Below are 17,855 nucleotides of genomic sequence, written 5' to 3' on the forward strand. Positions count from 1 at the left end.
CAATATTACGTATCCTTTGTCTAACCTCAGTTTTATCCTCCCTTTCATCAATAGTTGTTACGATCGTTTCTGCAGCTATTATGAATTCCTCTTTTTCAAGTTTCTCTACCCCTATTGCAAATTTCTGCCCCTTGTTCATAATCCTAATCAACTCTTTAGGTGGTTCGTGGGTGGTTAAATTTAAAATGTTCTCATTATTTCCCCACTCCTCTGTTTTTTGTTTCTTATTCTCTAGATTATCCTTCCTATTCAATTTTAATTTCATCAATTTCCTCTCTATAGTATTACTATCCCTAAATTTGGCTTTATCAACAGCTCTAAAGTGTCTCTCTTCAATGCGATTCCACGTCACTTCGTCTAGTTCCCCACTAACTTCCAAATGTAATCTATAGCATTCCTTATTAAGACGTTCGACTTGTCCATGTGCCTCCCTAATACATTTCCCTAGTATTCTAAACTGTATTTCTTGTTTTTGTTCCATCATGCCTACACTCAACGGTTTATACCCCCATTTTAAAAAGTTTGGTAAAACCCCCATTTTCCTGCATTGTTTTAAAAAATCTAATCCTGATTAAACCCTTATTCAACTTAATCCTCTTATTTTCTAGTGCACGCACTTTTCTCCCCGTATCGGAGATCAATAGCATTTTATAGGTTTGTCGCGTGTTACTCACAAATCCAGAATATAGAAAAGGAAAGTTAAAAATTGTACTTACGTAAGTAACACGCGACAAACCTATAAAATGCTATATATACCTCCGACAAACTGGCCCACCACCGGGTGCGAAGACCCTATTGTTACATTTTAAACCAGAAAACCATAATCCGTTGGGGGAAAACAACCGTTGGCTACTCTGGCTACTGGACAAAAAGCAGCAAGAACATTTACAAACATTGTACATTTAGTTGTAACTACTGAAAAATTCATCTTCAGTGCTTCTACACACCCACTTTTTTTGCTTTTAGATGTCGGCTGCTGATTAGGATTGAGCCTCCTCCAAAATAAAATTCTGGCTACGGGCCTGCTATAGATAGGAAAGGTGTGATAAGAAAACACCTCAAAGATCAAAAAACAAATGTATATATTTATATCTACTGTGTCAAAAAAATATGCAACAACTTTATAATTTTTCTTTTTAAAAATCATAATTTTTATCTGCCCTGCAATGAAATATAGCAATCAATATCTGATTATATAGGCATGTCAATGTATGTGTTTATGACTAAATTACCAGTAACTTTACTCTTCCAATGTATCTGTAAATAGCATGTGATTTGATACAAAATTATACCATTTTCTTACATGTTTTACATATTTCAAAATATAATTCACATGTCATAGTTTTGTAATAAATAAGAGAGTGTGATGCATAGAAGTTCATATATTTACACCGTCTGTTTCTCTTCTTCAGGTGCTAGCAAGTCGAGAATGTTTAGCCGATAGCAGAGAGGAACTTGAATCTGATGCAGTTACACTCATGTCTCAGGTACATTTGTTTCGTACATACATTATAAATGTGTGAGTCATCCATACTTTCAATTTCATGAGTTAATATTTCTTATAAAATATATAAGAGAAACAGTGTTACAAGAAGAAACAGGCAAGCTGAACCACTGTTTGTTAGGATTCATATGTATCTACCATTGGTGCTTCTTACAACTCCACTATGTGTAAAACAAGAAATTTATGAAACTTTGTCATTGCTTCCTTATAATTTGGCACTCACAGATGTACAGGGTGTTTCACTTACTCTCTGCCCCTGATTTTCGCTCGAGGGTCTCCCAGTGGAATGGCTGCAGCAAATCTTGACACACTTGCCACTACCCCATCTGAACACTGTATACTGTATCACACACACATTCCTATACACATTCTTTATCTTCCAATAAATTTCAGATTCACTAACACTTTCTGCAATCAAAATTTGAATAACTGCTTGCAGGTCCTCTTTGGACGCACCATGTCATGACCATACAACACTTTCTACAGCTGCAAATGTAAAGCTCTGTGTATTTAAGCAACAATGCTAATAAGTGTTTCACTTTCACGACCCTTATGTTTCATAGAACTATAGCTCTTTTCAGTTCTTACGGCAGGTGCTCTAGAAGCTGGCAAGGGAAGTGGGGAGCGGGGAACATGCCACTGACCAATCAGAGAACAGACCACCTAGCCGTGGAGCCGAGGGTTATGCTGCCGCGTGAGGAAGCTGCAGCACTAACCTCGTTCTGCACGTTGCTGTGTTGCCAATTCATCGCTCTGGTGATGGTGTTTTGCCCCAGTGTTGATTCCAGTTTGTTATGAGCGGAATGTAGGAATGACATGCCTGGGAGTAATTGTTGTCGCGTCGTGTATTGCCTAACTGCATTGTTTCGTCGATAAACATGTATGTGGCATGTGATGTGACATTAATTTTTAATCTCCTTCCATTGGGAGGTTTATGTTCATCAACGCAGTAATATCGTACGATGGCGAACAAGAAGGAGGTAGTTTGTAGCCAAGGCAGGAAAATAATCATAAGTAAGTGTGCACAAAGTGCAACAGAGAGTGTCGGAAGCTTGTGGAGTGAGTACGCGAACTGTGCAGCATATTGTTAGGGAAGGCAAAGACAGTCTTGAGGCGTCGGGTTCCACGTCATTTGAATCACCGCGCAAACGAATCAAAAGGAACAGTATCACAAAGGCAATCGACGGTTGCGATAAAGATATAATAAAAATTATCCTCGGGTATTATGTAAAGTGTGAATATCCAACACTGAACAAGTTACGCGTTCATTTGCAAACCCAAATAAGCTTTCAGTGGGGAGTTTCGTTGTTGAGGATACTGAAGTCTATGGGGTTCAAGTACAAAAAGAGCAAAGACTGTAGACGATTTCTGATGGAGAGAGCCGATATAGTTACAGCCAGAGTAACGTTTTTGCGAAAAATGCATCTTCTCAGAAATAAGGAACCTTTACCTATATATTTTATTTAGATGAAACATACATACATCAGAATTACGCTCTTGTCAATGAACCTTTTTATACACTTTATGTCATACACTTATCGGTATTCTACTGACCACAAGATGGGGATAATACGCATACTCAGGCCATATGCGAAAAATGGGACGTCTGTATTTCATGGTTCTTTCGATTTCAACTCGCCTTTCCCGCTACTCTGGCAATGCTGCAGTCTCTCTCTCTCTCTAATCGGCCTGTCTCCTTGCACTGGATAGGTTGTTTCCCCGCTCCCCACTTCCCTTGCCAGCTTCTAGAGTGCTCACCGTAAGAACTGAAAAGGGCTATAGTGTTTTTAAGACTTCATACTTTACAAAATAAATAATTTGCATAATTTACATTTATGAAGAGAAAATCTAACTGAAATTATTTGTTATTGCACTACTTTTCTGTTAATCTGTAACACACCGTACACATTAATTTAATTCATTGAAGTATGATGAATCTTGCCCACCACTTTGATAATATGAACTTGTTACAGAGTTACATATTCATTCCGCTCTCAGAGAATATGGACTAAAAATAAATTACACCCAATCTCTGTCAGAGCATGAAACTGCTAGTTTTCAATGCATGAACAATTGATATTTATTAACAGTCACAACAGAGAAACATGGAAGTAAAAGCAACCCTTCTTCATTCTTTGCTGGCTGTGTATTTTCTAGGGCTGAGCCGATGTATCTGTATCGGCATTGGTGAGTATCTGTTGATAACCGGGCAAAGACAACAACTCGTCTCAACATTTGTCCATTCAAAAAGTTTGTTCACCCTTCCTTGTGACAGATTGGAAGACCACGACAAGAAGTTCCATAGATTTTCCTAGAAACACTGGGTCATAAACCCCCACCCTCCTGGGAAGCAAATTGCAAGATCAAAGGCATGTGCAAGTGAAAGCTGAACCCAAACGTGACCATAAAGGTATGTAACTGCTTAGTTAACACTGTGGGAAATAAACCATTCATTGATAATTCTTGCTTGAAGATCGTGGTCGTAAGGTGGATGTTTTTAACCCCCCCCCCCTTCCTTTCCACGGCTGCACTAATGTCAGGTAGTTGCGGAGTTCTTGAAAAAGAGGGATTATGGTCACTGTGAAATTAGCTTTGTTTTACCTACGTTCAAGTGGAAAGGGGAATCAGCAATTTATACATATCCTCTTCACTTCTGTCTTTCGTGTGACTGCCGATATCGGCCAATGAGAGTTATTTATTTCCACTGAAAGCCAATCAATTTCATCACATAATCACTCATCCCCATCTTCAGCAATTTAGCCAAAAGTGACACAAAAAGTGAAGTAGAATAAAGCAAATCAATCAATCAATCAATTATTTCCGCCAAGATTAGATTGGGAACATATGGCTTTGAATGGCAGTACTAAGGAAGATAAGCTAATCGGGACTGGACCTACATTTTAAAGTGGGACCCGAACCACTATTGCCAACCCGGGATCTATTGATTATGAGGCGACGGCGGTACCATTACACCATAGGGGAGGTGCCTCTAAAGATTTATGTACACCACTACTTAGAATAATGTACATAAAATATTTATCAGGAACTTTACTTTTCATATAATGAACGTACCATCATTCCTTTTGTTATTCAATAAATATTTAATTTTTTACTTCTTTGACATTAACTTCCTTGCCAGGACAGTTGTTTTTACACAAATTTTAGCCGTCTTAACTAAACATAAGCTAGATGATGAATATAAGCTGTTTTATTTCTGATTTTGTAGCATCTTTTTACTATTTATGTAATAACAATATTTTTTAGTCAAGAAATAATCAAAATAGGTATTAACGTTGTGTATCCTCCATTTCTTAGTCTGTGGTTACATACAACAATACTCCATATGCATCGGAGAAATTAAGTACCAATTAATTAATTTACATATAATTATATTATCGTCATAATTATATTAATATATTAAACAGAAACACCTTTATTATTATGTTTCCGAGACACGGCTCGAACTGGCTCCCGAAATTATATATTTCTAAATGCATGCTTAGTGATGTGACAAGTTAGTATGACTCTGTAACTAGCCTTTGTTATTTTATACTGGAATTATACAAGTATCGGTATCAGCAAATGGTGGTATTGGCTCAGCTCTAGTATTTTCTCTTCTACACTGTAATATTCAACACTAGGTTGCTCTGTATTTATTCTTATCTATTTTTAAGAAATCATTGCACAAGAATTCTAATACTGTGAACCCCAATGTTGCATTCCATGATTTTATATTTTTCTCACTTCATACATTTCAATCTTGAAGCCGTTGGTAAAAAAAAAATGTTATAAAATATGCCCAGATTTTTTAAATATTTTTTTAGGGATGGGCAGATTAATCAGTAATCAGTACTCTATCAATATCTGCCAATATAGGTGTATTGGTTTATCTTTAAAATTACCAATTATTTTACTGATTTGACATATTGTAATTAGAGGCACATAGTTTTGGTAAATAAAAAAGCAAAATTTTGGTACAAAAACAGAGTCGATTTCGGGTTCAAAAGCGGCAAATAAAATAAAATTTCGGTGTTATAGCGGTGAATAATCACATCAAAAGTGCTATATAAAATGACATTTTGGTTTTAAAATTGTGAATATAATCCTAAATTTGATTTAAAAACTGCACTTATTACACAAAATAAATTTATTCCTTCTAATAGCACATTTATGTAGTTACCAGAGTATTAAGTTTATTCCTGTGTAAAGGGGTCCATTTTTGCTTCTCGAATATTTACAGCAGAATTAATCAATTTTCCGTGAATTGCATAACTCACAGGATACTTCAGACTTCAGAAAGTGTCGCGTCGGTATATAAACGGTAAATTTCGTGTTTAAGAGTCAATTTCGCATTTTGCAGTTCATTTCGCATTATTTCGTGACAAAACATGGTAGAAAAATGCACCTCAGACCTTTCAGAAACATGAAAAATGAATATTACAGCATGTTATTTCATATTTCGTGTTTTCGTCAAAAACGAAATTTGCATGCCTCTAATTATAATTTAGTGCAATATCCTGTCAGTTTGTGAAAAAAAATTATGGATATAAGAATACAATCCCAATGCCCTACTTTTTTAAAAAGTAAATCTCTAGATATGCAGCTCTCTTGCATTGCAGTCGTCTGCTGACACACACTTATTAAGAAGATGAATGAACCATTTAGATCAGTGGTTCTCAACCTTTTTCAGTCCGGGACCCACCTTGAAGGTTATTACACTTCATAGGATCCATAAGCATGGGTGCCGGCAGAATTACTTGTACGTGTGTTCACCCAGTATTTTTGCTAACATAGAGTATTTTAGGAAACCCTCTAATGTGCTTCCATTAAATTAGGCACACACACTGTCTCTGCAAGTGCTACAGATCCCGTTGCAGTAGCACGTGCAGAGACAATTTCACACAGGTAAAACGGCGCCAGCGAAAATGCAGGGGAAGCCAGGCTGGCTCGGTATCTCAGTGGTAGAGCAATGGCATGGATTGCCAGAGACCCGGGTTAGAGTCCTGGTCGAGCCTGCATTTTTTGCTGAAAATCTACTAATGTGCTTGCTTAAACAAATTACACATACTTAAATCTAGAAACGTAAATATGTAATTTAAAAGGTTACTTTACTGTAGTCTAACATCTCACTAAACAACACATGCTGAATTTGAAAACATTTTTTTTTTACTCACCGAACTAATGTGACAATTGGACCTGCTTTTTCCACATAAGCTGGGGTATTTTGAGCTCAATAGTGGTTATCGTAAATCTGAGTGCACGTCAAGTCTATTTGTGAACTTGCTTTTCAATTGAATCAGAGATGAATCTCTCTTCACACAAGTATGAGGTGGAGAACGGCATGAGTAACTTTAATGCCTCATCAAAACCAAAAGTTCAGGATACTCAGCTGTCAAATGGTGAGTTTAGGTGACATACAACACGAGTTGAATTTTTATCTTTAAAATAGGAATTGTAACGTTCCTGGCGACATGATTTGAACAAGTGTTCTCGGGTTACCAGCCAGGTTAAATCGGTGTTAGCTTCCAACATTTCGAGCTCATACATTGCTCTCATCATCAGGGAATAGGTAACTCAGTTTTAACCTGGCTGGTAACCCGAGAGCACTTGTTCGAATATAACTTTGTAATTTAAAAGTTTTTAAGAGGCAGTAAATAAATTTTCGAGCCCGACTTCAGGACCCAACTGTCGATCGTGCCCCATAGGTTGAGAAACTATGATTTAGATTCTTCATGGATGTCTTTGAATTTTATATTGGATCGATAGAAAGAACCGGTATCGGTACTTTTATTGGCCAAAATTTCATATCGACCCATCCCTATTTTTCCACATTTTAAGTTTATTGAACTTGGTCTCCTGAAAACCTTAATAACAAGGTTCCTCTGTATTCATAATAATACTAATAAGTAGTTTTGTTTGATCTTTGCTACCTTTTTATTATAAACTAATTTACATTTGATTGGAGATGGATCTGAATGAAGATTTTGCTCTCCAATTTAGTATAAAATTAAAAGTGCATCCATTGCTTATTAAGTAACACATGTAACCAGATGCTTACATTGAATTTTGTCTTAGAAAGCACAACTCTGTATTTCAATTTGTACTTTACAAAACCAATGTACATGAGTTACACTTTCATATTAATTTAAAACGTAACAAAATGGCAGGATTTTGCATATATTTATAGGTCACTTATAGAAATATTTAATCAGTAAAATTATCATATCCTGTCCACTCAGTCATAGAATATGCATCTATGATATAGCAGCCCCTGGATAAAAAAATATATTAAAGAAGTAGACGTGATCCAATATTTTACCTAATGAATACATACAATACGATCTATTGAAGTGTAGACCACTGTTGTGTGTTTGTGCTATTGGCACACTCATGGCTGTTTGTCAGTATCATAGACTGTCAATGAAGCAAGCACACAACAGTTTCCATAATTATTTAAAAAAGTTATTTGCCAGATTTATAAAAGAATATGTTCAAACTAGTCACCTTCGATGCACACACATTTTTGATACATCTGTATTAAGACACCCTCTAACGTAAGTTGGCAAGGGGGCTTGAAACTATTTTTACGGAAATTTGGCACTAGACTGAAGTGATAAGAGTCCTTGTGTGGCCTGTTTCTTAGTCTGGCAACTGTGAATTGATAGGCTGCTTGTTATGTATTGTATTTTTTTCTATTGTATTTGACCGCAAAGTGTGTTATGGCTCAGCAAATGTTTTCTACTGCACAGCGTGTATTTATTTATGATTCATATGTGTTAACTCAATTGGCACGTGAAGTTCAAAGGTGATTTGAGACAAGGTTTCTGGGTGAAAAAGTTCCATGTTGTCAAACAATCCACTCTCTGTATACAAGTCAAATCCATACACCCTGGAAGAACTGAAATGTAACATCCGTTAAGAAATTATCAACATTAATCAATGGGAACTGCAGCAAGTTGTGGGTAACTTCAAGACATGTGGCCAGTTTCAGCACCTTCTTTCATAAATTGGTCATTAAATAAATCAATAAATCACTCTTTACACTGGTTATGGAAACTTGCACGCTTGATTCACGGACCTTCTACAGTGCCGACATATGACGGTGATTGCCTAGTTTGCCGAAAGCACCAACACCGACGCGGCAGTCTACACTTCAATGGATCACTCTGTATAAACTGAACATTGACTGCTTCGGGCATATCTGTCCCACTTTTACTTTTAATGATGCGTAACTATGTCTTTTATTATAAATCACTTGTTTACTTTTGATAGGAAATGCCAGATGATGATGATGATGATCCACTGACTCTTCCTGAGATTCACGAGCACATGATACGAAGTCCCCCTCCTACCACTTGGCCCAAGTCCCCAAATTTTAAAATTTTTAGGTTTCCTTCACCTTCAAGTGATGATGATTCTAGTCAGGTATGTGTTTCAGTAAAATCTCTTTTCAGTTGTGTTAAGTGTGATTGTGATGAAATCTTGAGCATTGAGATCTGATATCAGACTTCTAGTTCTATTTGGATGAGACGTTGGCAGTACAAATTAAGATCTGATTCCCTATTGGTATCGGTTCAAATCTAATCCCCCATGCAACAGTATATACTTTTATGGAGTAAATATTGTAGAAATTATGCAAAACATGCTCTTTTCATTAATTTTGTTCCAGAATTGTATGAATAAGTAGATTTTCTGATCAAATGACAGATTTTTTAATATTCTGATTATCTCATTCATGAAATTATGAATTTTAAAATATAATTGATTGATTAATTGAGTTTGTGTTTTAAGTCCATTTTATGCACAGTATGGTTAATCAGGATTGGACCTACAATTGTAAGTGGTATCCAAACCACTATATGCCTCCACTGGGTATCAAAACCTGGGACCCCTTGATTACAAGGTGACAAAATTACCATTATGTCGTCGGGAAGGCATTTTTAAAATAGAAATATGGTGCTATGGAATAGTTATATGTTGGCATTTCACTTTAAATTTTACACCTCGAGAACCAGGAAATCTCAGGGAATTTGAAAAAGAAATTCAAATCTCAAGAATAATCTTCTAATTGATCAGTGTATCCCAATGAACATCAAAGGGACTAGAATATGCTCTTGTCCACTGAAACTAATAATTACAACCAACAATAATAATTACAACTGCAATGTCTTGCTTTACACAAGCTACTTTACAGTTATAGTCTGACACAAATTAAAATTGAAAATGTTCCTAGAAGAATATGACTGGTCCACTCAACTTCTTTGGAAAGTTAATGCATATCTAGACATTTTACTTTACAAAACTGTAGATTCTGAATTATGCTTTTATTCATAAAAGTAATAAGAAAAAAAATGCTCAACTTTTTACTGATAAACCAAAATGAACTGACATACCAATATCAGCTGCTACAGATATGGTATAAATTAATATGTCACATCTCCAATAATAATGAAGAAAAATGGAGCAGGCCATTGTAAGATAAATTTTACATAATAATTGAAAACACTAAGTTGCTGACCAAGTTGCTAAGTTCTTCGTCTGAGGAAGACCCTGATACAGGGTTGAAACGTTACCTGTTAAGTGTTTTTATCTTAATAAACTGCCTTGGTCAGCAATTTAGTGTTTTTAATATGGAAACAAGGCTTAATTATGTTATAATAATTGAGTGGTGTTACCAAATAAAGGTAAGAAAGGGATATTTTTGTGTGAAGATGTATAGAATTGGTAGGTAAACTATAAAATTTTCTCCTCCCCCCCCCAAAAAAAAATATTTCCATGACGCAGGCATGTCATGAATCCCCTCTGTGGGCACCCCTGGCTACATTACATTTTGCAGATGGTGGTTGCATTTTACTTTGCTTGCACAAGAAAGCATTTCCAACTTTTCGTTGTAGAATCATGATATTATTGTTGCAATCAATCCTGCAAGCTTCTTTATTAATTGGTAACTTTTCTTTGCATATCTTTTAAGGAAAGGTAGATGCATGTGCACTTCGTTTTTGGCAGAAACATGAAATGTGAAATAATATGCAGTAATGTTCATTTTTCATGTTTTTGAAATATGTGAGGTGCATTTTCCCATTTAATAACTACAAAAATGTACTAATAGAAGGGAAATATTTATTTTGTGTAATAAGTGCAGTTTTGAAATCAAATTTAGGGTTACATTCACCATTTTAACACCAAACTGGCATTTTATACACCGCTTTTGATCCTGAAACATGCCAGGTTTGTACCGAAATCTTGCTGTTATTTACCATAAACATGTGGATCTATTCCCTGTCCAGCCAAAGAACAAACTTTAAATTCTATTTTTGTCTTTTCAATCCAAAGGCGGGGGGAGGATCACATGAATGCTTGAAGCAATGGACTTGTTCTAGTCACCACAGGGGGTATTCTGCTTTGCCAAACTTGTGTCTGACAGCCAAACAGGTGGCAAAGGCATCCCCAACAATTCCAAGATGCAACTATGCCTAATGGTCGCTACTGCAGCAAACAAAAAGGTCTCCATAGACTCCCCCTGAACTGCGAGGGAAGGGTGCAGAAGGTGTCATTTACGACTGAACAAAAATCAGATGTTTGGCAACACCGCTTTTTGCAGTTTGAACCTTCCCCACAAGTTGGTTCTTTGACTGGACAGATCTTTATGAATGTTTTAGATAAGAGGATTTTTCTTTGTATACTTTGAAGGATGCAAAATGGCTATATGTGCCGACGCATTCATTCATTTCTTAAATCTTAATAAAAGAAAAGCCTGCTTATTGTACAATTCCTTCTTCTTTTTCCCAGGAGAGCACAGTTTTTAGTGGTAAGAAGTCACCTTTAAGGCAATTGTCTCCGAGGCATTCAAGATGCAGTGCAGATGGAAGCCAGAGAGACATTTCAACAACAGAACAAGTTTCAAGTCATGGTGAGTTTTGCCAAGAGGTGTCTGGTGATATCTTGTACAGTAGCAATTATAATGATTTGTGCTCTTTATAAAATTCTACAGTGTCTTGTATTTATGCTGCAGTACAGTTATATCATTACTAGGGCTGAACCGATGCTGATGTATTGGCCGGTAGCAGTGGTATTTGTATCGGAAAGTATTGGTTTCAGTTTTATTTACCAATATCGGCTGATACTATTCCAGCATTTTGGTCTTTCACAGGGTCTGATAAAGTGCCATTTGACACTTTTGTGGAGTTTTTGAAGTTTCCATTTATTTTGGACCAATAGTATGTGGCAAAATTTATTTTGTGATTACATAAGAAGTATTTTAATATTCTGATGAAATTCTTGAATATTTTCAAGCAAATAGATATTTTGATGCTTATAATTGGAATGCAATAGTTACACACTACTATTCATATATTTTGAACAACTTTTAATTATTACAATATTGAAGCATCGGTATCGGTGAGAAATTGTAAGGGTATGGGTGTCGGTTGAAAATGGTATCAGCTCAGCCCTATTTATTAGTCTTCAAATGTTACTGTACCGAACATTTCAATGAAAGTACAATGATTTCATGGTTGGACATGGTAAATGCAGTTAGAGTAGCAGTGACATGCCATCGCTGTCCTAGATACCTCAACCTGTGTTAATGAAGGTTGTGGTCCTTCGAAGTTATTGACAAGAAAAGTAGGAATATGGAAATAGGAAATTTTGTAAACTTGAAGAAGAAATATTTACGAACTTTGTTGTTGATAACTGTTGAAAGTCAACCTATTGCCTCCCAGGTACCTGAATACGAGGGTGTACCCAAAAAAACTGGAATAGCGCTGCGCAGGGTGGAGCATCCATAGTACGCATTTTTCCCACTAGGCAAGCGTCGAGCAACTCATTGTGAGTTCAGTACACTCAGTGGCATCACTGGGGAAGGTTGTCTCTGGTCATGGTGATTTTTTCGTAAAGCAGCTTCGCTCACACCTCGTTTTTTGTGATGGCCGATGTAAGAGAACAGCATGCGGCTGTGAAATTTTGTTTCCTGCTCGGGCAAAAAGGTGGCAGAAACTGTTGTGATGTTGCACACAGCTTACAAGGACAGCGCTATGGGGAAAACTCAAGTGTACGAGTGGTTTTCTCGCTTCAAAAAAAGGTGACATGTTGGACAAACCTAGTTCTGGACGTCTGTCAACTTCCAGAATGGACGAAAATGTCGACAAAATTTGTGAACTTATGCTCGAAGGCCGACGACGGACCATTGAAAAGCTGGGGATGTTATCTGGAATATCTTGGAGCTCAGTTCAGCAAATTTTAACTGAAGATTTGGGAATGAGAATGGTCGCTGCGAAAGTTGTGCCACCACGACAATGCAGCCATCTCACTGCACAAGTTTTTGGCAAAAAAACAGCATGACTCTCTTGCCCAGGTCCCTTGTTATACTGCATGATCATCTTCTGGCAAGTAATCCCATGTAGTGGTTCTGTGCAGATGTTGTATTCCGTGGACAACCAGCACTGCATCGTTTGGTGACATTTCCAGTCTCTTGGAACCTCTGCCACTGCACAGTGTGTTGCACCCATTTCTAGTTTGTGGATGTATCTATCTTTTTGATCATCATTCACATGGGTGTAATATGCCATTCCCCACTTGACTACACAGGGTTGACAGACCCAAGGCACATTCCCCGAGACAGATATGATCCCTACCTTGCTCCTGCATTCTCATTCTCCTCCCCCTCCCATTTCCAAAAAGAACTACAGTGTGGCCGGAAATAAAGTATGCTAAAATGCAGAACATGTACTGTCTACGTAGTACATCTCCTGTGTGTGCCTAATCTTCAATGTACTGTTCAGTTTAATTTTTTAAGTATAATGAAAAATGTTTCTTGAATCAACACTTGTATGTATCAACACAACAGACACTGTACACACCACATTTGAGCATAAATAGAACAGTCAGCATACATGTCCCAAGTGTTGTCTGTCAAACACCAAAAGTTTTTCATAGCGACTGCAAATTTGTAAACACTACTGCAATTTTATTAACCCAGTAAGCGGGATTTGCCTGTGTAGTGAGTGAACTTTCAAGCACGAGTTCCAGAAATATCTTCCATCAAAGTGCACCTTGTTTTGCTGGTGGCCCATCTCAACGGTTGCTTCCCTATGAGTGAAAATAATACTTGACAACAAACACCTTCTCTCGATAATTCTTAAAGCTTTCCTGGCTGCGAATGATGAAGAGGTTTTCTCGGGATATCAACCAGGTTTTGCCAGAAAACATGCCTGCTACGTCAAGAATTTTCATCCAGAAAAAATCAGGGTTAGCAGAACATCCAAGAGGACCATAGAAATACTTCACAACCACCAAGACCACCAATAAGTCATCCAATTACTGGGACCAAATCATCAAAGAAGCAATAGCCATACACGGGGAATAGGAAAAACCTCAACATTGACACGGGATTCGAACTGGACCCACCCTGGCTAGCGCTAGTCAACTCTTGAGTGTAGATGTCGTCGAGATGGCACCTCATTGGCACAGCCTACACCGTACTCATCCCACATCAAATACATATAACCATACCCTAACTATTCTCTGCACTTCAATCCCTGAAAATGAGAGTGACATTAGCTCTCGAAAGCTCTGAAGCCTATCCGGAAATCACCTTGTTGATATCGCGAGAAAACCTCTTCACCTTCTCTCAACTTTCAGTGTACTTTATTTACAGCCATACTGAGCAACTTCAACCTGCACAAGCCTTGGTCAACAATGGTTATCCCTCCATCCTAGTCACTAAATATTTCCCCGAGCTCCTACAATGAAACCTGATACCAACCTCCCCATACTTGTCATCCATACCACCCCTTCCTCAACAAAATCACACACACACTGCATTTCCTCCCTATTCTCCACAATGATCCTGACACCAGAGACATTTTTCCTGGCAAGCACCCTTCTAGTCGGCATCAGTATCGGCTCAGTGCTATTGTAGATACATGCATAGTCATGTGTTTTTTCCTACAGATTTCTTTTTTTTTTCAAATAGTTGATGCTTGAATGAGAATGTGAGAAATTTTTGATGTGAATGTGATTGCTGTCGGTTCGTTAGAAACCAACATGATTGAATTGGAAGTTACTTTTTGAGCATAGTTTAAATTGTTTACCTAGACTATGTAAACTACAGGGTGGTATATAAGCAATGGTCCAAACTGAGGGTGAAGAGTACACAGTAGAAGCAAAAAAGTCTCAGTAAACAAGTGTCTGCAAATGATCCGTTTGCGAGATAATTGTGATTGTATGCATTTATTCTTAGGATCCACCACTGATGTGGTTTATACATGATGATGCACTTGCACATTTTGCTGTAACTATCCAGCAGCATCTAACTCGATTGGTAAAGGTGTGCCTGCCTGCACCTTGGCCTCCAAGATCAACTGATTTGAATCCTTTCAATTTTTGTGTCTAGGGTCTATCTGAAAAGCATAGTGTACATGCTGTTCTCCAGGTAAGAGAGGTGCAGAATTGCATCACCAGTTTTAGATATGAGCAATTCTCAGAAGAGTACAGTGTTGCATACGAATGCATTTCGAACACCTACATAGTGTAACATCTTGCTTTATACTATCCTGTGCACTTGAAATCATATGCTTAATAACCACTGTTCTAGGTGAGGTATGCAGTTTTCTTAATATGGATTCTCCAAACAAACATATCAGTGGTGTATGTATTGTTTTTGAGATTTGATTCTCTACTATACTAGTATGACTAAAGCACCTATTGGACAAGTGTGCAAGAACAGTGCACAATGAGCATAGGTAGTAATAAACATGCCTTTGGCAGAGCCTAGCAATACATTCATAACTTTCCAATTATGTATCTCGCAAATGTTTTATTTGTGGACTCATAGTTTCCATAAGACTTTTTTGCTTCCACTAGTTCGTACTCTTCACTTTCACAGTTTGGACCATCACTTGTGAATCACCGTGTATAACCACAAATTAAGGATCCACGGGTCTTGGAGGGAGGGGGGGGGGGGACTCGTACAACTTGCATCTGTCTGTCCTGCCTGAAAGCAAATCCATGTTGCAGACCTAGCACTCTGCCACATTTGACGACTCCAGAGAACATGTGGTGGCACTAGCAGTGTGCTCTCGTGGTACGGTACACCCTTGCGTGAAATTGATCAGCATGAATGTACCACCTCAATGGTGTAGTGGTAATGGTTTGATATCTGGTGGGGGAACGAAGTGGTTCGGATTCCACTTTAAAATGTACGACCAGTCCCGATTAGCCTTTCTGTGCATAAGTGTGCTTAAAACAATAACTCACAATCAAATTTAATGAAGTTATCTTGTCCTGGTGACTCCTCAATTTATCTACTGAAGAAGTTCTCGATCACTTTCAATGCATGACGATTGCTCGAGTTTCTGCTGTCAGCAAAATGTGAGCTTTTCCCTACTGCCTGCTATAGAGGATACTCAATGCTATGCTGAACTAATGTAGACTTGGATTCATTAATTAAGATCAATAAACAGAATATACCGTGAATATATGTTATATGATCAATAATGTACACATATTTAAATTTGTAATTCCATGAAAGGCATGCTTTAACACTTAATGCATTGCCGTTTGCTATCATATGACATGACATTAGAAATTTTGTAGTGCAAATGAAATAGATTTATAAATTTTATGAGGTAATTGTGAGAGGGAATTAAGTTTTCGTTTTAATCAGTAATTGTGCAGTATTTTTTCTGTTTAACAATTGTAATAGATGATACTGCATTACAGTTTAATGCGGAACTGCATACCTATTTCATATTCACATTCCTCTACAGTTCCATTTATATTTCAATAGGGAAAGGCAAAGATACCAGTGCACTGTGCCATGAAGCACGTTTAGAGAATATGGGGGTTGGGCCTCACACATTCTTGATCTCGGCCATTTTGGAGGTGATGTGATCATCCTTTACCCCACAGGGTTTCCCCAGTACCCATTGATTTGAGGCTGGGAGACCCCCAGAGTGGCTTTATGCAAAGAGAAGGCTGGAAAAATTCCGACCTTGGATCACCCACATTGGGGAATTTAAATTTCATTACTTATTATAATTTACAGTACATATTCAATATTTATATTTGTCTGGAATGCATTGTGGACTTAAATGTATTAATTCAGTCTTAAGTTGATATCTGATGTAAATTGTTTCCTAAGTGCAACATACATTGAGAATCCTCTGTATTTTCCTCTTTAAATTGTGTCTACTGTGGAAAAACAAATAAGTGTTTCTTCCATAAATGAAATAATAATTTTTTAAGAAAATATTTTTTTTAGAGATGGGACCGATTAATCGGTACTCTATCGGTATCGGCCGATATAGGCATATCGGTGTATCGGTAAAATTACCGATTATTTTACCGATCCGATATATCGATAAATATCTTATAATTTAGTGCAAAAATCTGCCATTTTGTTGTAATTTTTATGGATAATCTCTATGCCCTACTTTTTAAAAAAGTAATTGTCTAAATATTCCTTCTTGTGCACTGCAGTCACCTCGAAACACGCATTTATTAAGGAGATCAATGAACATTTCAGGTTCTTCATGGACCGTTTCTAATTTTATATCGGATCGGTAGAATATCAGGTATCAGTAAATTTTATATTGGTACTTTATCGGTATCGGCCAAAATTTCATATCGGCCCATCCCTAATTTGTTTGGCTGTTTTTCTGCTTTATAAATATAATTCTGTGATCATATAAATAAGCTTGTGCTATTTATTTATTTGCTCTTAATTGACACTGCATTACATGTTGTGAATGATTACTTTTCTTCTCCTCTCCCCCTCCCCTTGTTTTTTATACATTTTAATTCTCATCTTCCTCAGTGCATGTCAAACATGTAATGAAAGGATTGTGTGCTTAATTATGTGACGTTGTTGCTTATTTCTTCCGATTCCGGCCTTCTAACATGGGCCCTCTGTCTGCAGATAACAATAATCATTTGAATGTTGGGAGCACTACACCAACTTGTTCTCGATTAAGTGTGATGTCCTCTAGACTCAACATCACACCAAGGCCTCACCGGAGATCTATCAGTGATAGTAGAGGTACGATGAATTGCCTTGACTATGTAGCTGCAATGTAGCATGCCGTTTTACAGTCCTACCTGGGCATGGCAGATTGCATTTTTGTAAAGGTCGTGTTTGTTGTGACGAATTTGTATTTTTTTCTGCATGGTTGTGTAGGTCTTTTTTTTTGTTCATTGTCAGTAGTAGTATGGTCATGTTGCCAAGTGTGTGTGTAGTTTGATGTGCTGTTAGAATTTGACAAGATTTCATACTTGTCTCTCCGCAGTGTCATCCTAAATATATAAACTTGCCAGTGACTTTTGAGATTTTACTAAAGATAATGATCTCGCA

The 17,855-nt window shown here is 37.2% G+C and overlaps 1 protein-coding gene across 1 annotated transcript in view; it reads left to right on the forward strand.

Moving 5' to 3' along the window:
* LOC146003920 (uncharacterized) overlaps positions 1-17,855 on the forward strand; it is a 47,659-nt gene that overhangs the window by 19,514 nt on the left and 10,290 nt on the right. Inside the window, exons 4-6 of the mRNA XM_083142406.1 lie at positions 1,413-1,487; positions 8,777-8,929; positions 11,294-11,414. Coding sequence (XP_082998532.1) covers positions 1,413-1,487; positions 8,777-8,929; positions 11,294-11,414 — 349 coding nt within the window. The remainder of the gene's footprint in view (positions 1-1,412; positions 1,488-8,776; positions 8,930-11,293; positions 11,415-17,855) is intronic.

Source organism: Lepisma saccharinum, chromosome 21 (assembly GCF_977018435.1).
Source record: "Lepisma saccharinum chromosome 21, izLepSacc3.1, whole genome shotgun sequence".
Lineage (NCBI taxonomy): Eukaryota > Metazoa > Arthropoda > Insecta > Zygentoma > Lepismatidae > Lepisma > Lepisma saccharinum.